Below are 5,046 nucleotides of genomic sequence, written 5' to 3'. Positions count from 1 at the left end.
GGCCGGGTCAGGGTAGAGAGGAACGGCCGGGTCAGGGTAGAGAGGAACGGCCGGGTCAGGTTAGAGAGGAACGGCCGGGTCAGGTTAGAGAGGAACGGCCGGGTCAGGGTAGAGAGGAGCGGCCGGGTCAGGTTAGAGAGGAACGGCCGGGTCAGGGTAGAGAGGAACGGCCAGGTCAGGGTAGAGAGGAGCGGCCAGGTCAGGGTAGAGAGGAGCGGCCGGGTCAGGTTAGAGAGGAACGGCCAGGTCAGGGTAGAGAGGAGCGGCCAGGTCGGGTTAGAGAGGAACGGCCGGGTCGGGTTAGAGAGGAACGGCCGGGTCAGGTTAGAGAGGAACGGTCGGGTCAGGTTAGAGAGGAACGGCCGGGTCAGGGTAGAGAGGAACGGCCGGGTCATGGTAGAGAGGAGACTCTGTGACGGCGTTGGGTTGAACCTGGAGTAGCAGCCCGGTTCCTCTGAGCTAACCGCAGCACTCTTCACCCTGACATCAGCCCCCTTTGCCAACAGGTTTAGATACCTGAAAGACGTGCGCCGCATATCCTGTAACCATGGCGATGGAGCTGCCATGCTGTCACAGGCGGGACGTCTTGATAGACATCAGAGACTCAAAGATAAAAAGTGCAGCTTAGTTATAGTTAACGTTTAAAGGAAAATGTAGAAATTGTAATATTAGTTGAGCTCCATCACTGCAGACCATAATGAGCCATCCATGGTGAACAGGACCTGCTCAGTCTGCTGGTTGGACTGGTTGACCATCCGGGTCACAGCTGCTGACGGAAAGTTTTCACCAGATGGAGTCATTGTAGATTTCAGCCTCTGGCTGTTGATGGTACTTCTGTGGATTCAGGTCCAGTTGGCGCCTCCTTTCCTTCTCCATGTTCTCCCAGTTGATGGCGGTTCTCCTGGAAACACGTTGGTTGCTGATCAACAGACGGGATGAACTAGTGCGCTCATTAGCTCAGAGCCAGCTGGGTCTATAGCGCCCCCTGCTGGCTCTAACACCTGGTTGAAAAAGGATCTTCAGGCTACTGCATATCTTCCATGGTATCCATGGTAACGCCTGCTGATGAACAACTTGGCTGTGGTTTCTGTCCACCTGTCCTTCTCAGGGTCGCGGTTCTGGATTTCCAAGCAGGAGGAGGTCCAGAGGAGGAGGTGTTGGTGGAGGAAGAGGAGGGAGAGGAAGGAGTCGGCCCAAGACCCAAGACGGTCCTCCTGTGGCCCCCGGGGTAAGAACACAGGCGGAGCTGTGTCACCATGGTAACGGGTGTGGGTAGGACACGGTGGTATGACGCGCCTCCCTGCTGTGCTTGTCTAAGGGCGTCTCCATGGAAACGTTTCAGATGAAGGAGGAGGAGGAGAACTCCATGCACAACACGGTGGTGATGTTCTCCACCTCGGACCATTTCACCCTCAAACAGGTACGGAGGCGGACCCGGGAGCCGGGTGCTGTCCTAGGACGCCGTCTCAGCTGCGTCTCTGTGTCTCTGCAGGACATGTGCGTTGTGTGCGGCAGCTTCGGGCAGGGGGCCGAAGGACGCCTGCTGGCCTGCTCCCAGTGCGGCCAGTGTTACCATCCCTACTGCGTCAACGTGAAGGTGGCTGTCGCTAGACGCCGATGCTCCCTCCGGGTTTGGGTTCTGGTCCGGTTAACCGCTCTGCTTCCTGTGTCACCAGATTACCCGGGTGGTCCTCACCAAAGGGTGGCGCTGTCTAGAGTGCACGGTGTGTGAAGCGTGCGGCGATGCCTGTGACCCCGCCCGTCTGCTGCTGTGTGATGACTGTGACATCAGCTACCACACCTACTGCCTGGACCCGCCCCTCCTCATGGTGCCCAAAGGCTCCTGGAAGTGCAAGTGGTGGGTGGAGCCACTGTCCTCCGTGGCCGACCGGCGAGCCCGGCTGATTGTCTGTCCTCTGTCTCCAGGTGTGTGTGGTGCGTTCAGTGTGGCTCCACCTCCCCTGGCCTGCGATGTGATTGGTTGAACAACTACAGCCTGTGTGGCCCCTGTGGCAGCCTCAGCCAGTGTCCAGTCTGTCAGCAGTGCTACGTCCACGACCAGCTTGTCCTGCAGTGCTCTCAGTGCGACAGGTAAAGCCCGCTCCACCTTGCCGCCGCAGGGCCCCGCCCCGTATGGCGTCTCACGGTGTCCTGATCTGCAGGTGGGTCCATGCTGTGTGCCAGGGCCTGGCCTCGGAGGAGGAGGTGGTTCTGGCTGCTGACGAAGGCTTCGAGTGCTCGCTGTGCCGGGACCCTGGACGCCCCCCCGCCGGTCTGCCTCCTTTAAAGCTGTGTCTGAGCTGACATGTTAGCTGGGCTTTCTGGGAGGGAATGATGGATCTTTTTGCTTCTTACAGCCATGTCTGAGAGTTCGGGTCCTTTCGTGGCACAGATTGTCTCCAGAAGCAGAGAAATGGGTCTGTACCACCGCGTTCCACCGCTCAGATTCACAGGAAGTCCTGCAGCCTCATTTGACCGCTCTGTTTCTGTAGATTTCAAGACTTATACTCAGGACGGAGTCTGCCTCACGGAGCGCGGGCTCACCCACCTGCAGGCCCTGGTTGAGCCTCTGACATCACCGCGAAAATACCGCCGGTGAGGCCCGGTCCACATTCTGCCTGGCGACCACGATCAGGGGAGGTGTTCTCAGAACTTTTCTCTTTCCACGTCCTGCAGGTGTAAACCCAAGCTGAAGTTACGGATTATCAACCAGAACAGCGTCTCTGTCCTGCAAACCCCAACAGACCCAGAGACTCCCACCAAACCAGACCAGAACCAAGGTAAATCGCTCTGGGCTGAGGAGTCTGAACAGAACCGGGGGGCGCTGTGTGGGCAGCTATCTGTCTGCTGGGGCGTTTTAAGGCGTGGCTTCAAGTTCATCACAGAAATGACTCCACTGCTTCCTGAACAGCGAAGGACAGCTAATAATATGACCTGTAGATTATGAATAAATGATGAACTTATGCAGAAGCGGAGGTAGAATCGTTCTTAGGTGAATAACTATAACTCCAGTCTGCTCACTTACCAGGATTTCAGGCCTTTCACATCCAGGTGGCTTCTGGACCGGCTGTTCAAATCCAGTTATTCCCACCAATGTGACTCAGGCCAGGCTATCAGCAGAGCTATTGATTATCAATCAAAGAACTGTTTATGTTTAATCAACTGTCACCAAAAGGAGGGTGGATCTGGCGTGATTGATCAGCCATTTGTTGCATGAGGCACAAACAACTGCAAGTTAAAACAATAATGTCTTTATTCTAATAAATACAGAAATCTGACATCTTTGCAAAACACTACAGACTATTGGAAAATAAACAGGAGGTAAACTAAGTGACTAGTTATGAAAGAAATACAGAACAAGGTTCTAAGAGGAGGTCGCCTATGAAGGCTATTCAGGGAAGAACCAAGGTCAATATATTCATTAATGTCCTTTCAAAATGGCAGCAAATACAAAAGCAATGATAAATACTGTTAGAACAACCTAACTTCATTCAACTTGTCAAGATTACCTTACAAAGGCGTTAGCAACGTAGCATCGTAGCGCCTCAGTAACGCTCATTCAGCTTAGCTAGTTAGATAAAACGGGGGAGGGGGCCGTGATGCAAAGGCAACAAGGCAGATCAAGATGGAGGTCCCCTACCATGTGGTCTGGAGTGGGGGGGCAACAGGCTGAAAACTACCTGATCATGTGACCAAAGGGGAGGGTTTGACTACAGTGGGCGTATCTTAACTTATGATGTCACAAAATGGCTGCTCCTTTCTCAGTAGATGCTCAGATTGAGGAGAAGCCTTGGCCCCTCCCATTTCCAGGCTCCATGGGGGTTGCCCCCCCCCCCCAACATAAAGGCGTTGAACCCAAAATGTTGTGGATTTTTGGTCCTTCAGCTGCTGCGGGTATTTCTGACAGTCCAAAGACGATCAGTCTCTTTTGAGGCCAAGATAATTGCAAACATTTTAGCGTGTGAGATAGATCTGCATTTCCAAACTCTATCATCAGAGGTTTGCACCTCCTGACAATCTGCTAGTGTCCTGCTGAGTTCCTGGGCCTGCTCCTATGCTCATTGTACAAACACAACCCCTGTGTGCCTGTTAGTGGGTCACTTCTGCATGCTTTGTTACATGTATTTATACTAACCCTAGATTGGCCCAGTGCGTGACCATGACAGCACGTTTCCTTTCAGGTGACTTGGACTGTGACTTGAAGTCTGACTCCAGCCCAGAGCGGGATCAGGCTCATCTCGATGACATCACAAAGGAGACTGATATCACTGAAGATGGCAAGAAGAGGAAGAGGAAACCTTATCGGCCAGGTGGGGGAAAAAACAGGATAGGAGGGGCCCCAGAATGGAGCCTTGAGGAACCCCACGTGTGATTTTTCTGCTCTTTGATTTAAAGTTCCCTACTGGCACATAGAAGTCCCTGTCCTTCAGGTGGGATTTAAACCAGTCCAGTGTTGAACTACAAAGACCTGCTCAGTTTTCCAGAGGCTCTAATTAAACCCGGTGATCAAAAGAATCAAACGCTGGTCCAATAATATCAGCACTTCCAGAGTCTGAGCCCTAACCACTAGATAGGGCACCATTCAGTGCTTACACCATTGTAGATGATGGCTTGATGGATGAACAAGCAGTTGAAATTTCCCACAATGCTCCTTGGGAAGTAGTGATCATTCATTGTCCCTAGATGAGCAGATATATCCCAGAATGCTTTGCTCAGAGAGCTCTCCTCACAAAGCATTATAGGATTTATTGTCACAGCAGCCCGCTGTCGACATAGGCTGTTGCTACCCGCCAGCGGTGACTAACAAAGATGGCGCTGTGCAGGGAGGGGTGGAGTCACATGACCAACTGGGAGCGAAAAGCAGGGATCATGTGACATTCAGCGGACGATCGGACACAGTTCATGCAGATATCACTAACCATCAGGGCAGTCTGTACTGGGCTGGTCATGGAAACCTGACTGGAATACATCAAAGCAGCTGGTGTTAAAGGGGAACGCCGTTTTTTCCATCAGGTCCTTGATTTTCCTTTTATTCCATCATGTTCT

At 52.9% G+C, this 5,046-nt stretch overlaps 1 protein-coding gene across 1 annotated transcript in view; it reads left to right on the top strand.

Annotated features, from left to right (window-relative positions):
- The window catches only part of LOC107101949 (histone-lysine N-methyltransferase 2C-like), a 100,294-nt gene that overhangs the window by 39,239 nt on the left and 56,009 nt on the right, over positions 1 to 5,046 (top strand). The window contains exons 20-29 of the mRNA XM_015401044.1: positions 1,109 to 1,228; positions 1,319 to 1,420; positions 1,493 to 1,597; positions 1,677 to 1,858; positions 1,927 to 2,091; positions 2,163 to 2,272; positions 2,358 to 2,417; positions 2,493 to 2,595; positions 2,677 to 2,780; positions 4,182 to 4,310. Coding sequence (XP_015256530.1) covers positions 1,109 to 1,228; positions 1,319 to 1,420; positions 1,493 to 1,597; positions 1,677 to 1,858; positions 1,927 to 2,091; positions 2,163 to 2,272; positions 2,358 to 2,417; positions 2,493 to 2,595; positions 2,677 to 2,780; positions 4,182 to 4,310 — 1,180 coding nt within the window. The remainder of the gene's footprint in view (positions 1 to 1,108; positions 1,229 to 1,318; positions 1,421 to 1,492; positions 1,598 to 1,676; positions 1,859 to 1,926; positions 2,092 to 2,162; positions 2,273 to 2,357; positions 2,418 to 2,492; positions 2,596 to 2,676; positions 2,781 to 4,181; positions 4,311 to 5,046) is intronic.

The sequence above is a fragment of the Cyprinodon variegatus genome, unplaced genomic scaffold, assembly GCF_000732505.1.
Source record: "Cyprinodon variegatus isolate N-32 unplaced genomic scaffold, C_variegatus-1.0 Scaffold1176, whole genome shotgun sequence".
Taxonomy (NCBI): domain Eukaryota; kingdom Metazoa; phylum Chordata; class Actinopteri; order Cyprinodontiformes; family Cyprinodontidae; genus Cyprinodon; species Cyprinodon variegatus.
Note: the sequence above shows the minus strand (reverse complement) of the source record. Positions and strands in the feature narration are given on the sequence as shown.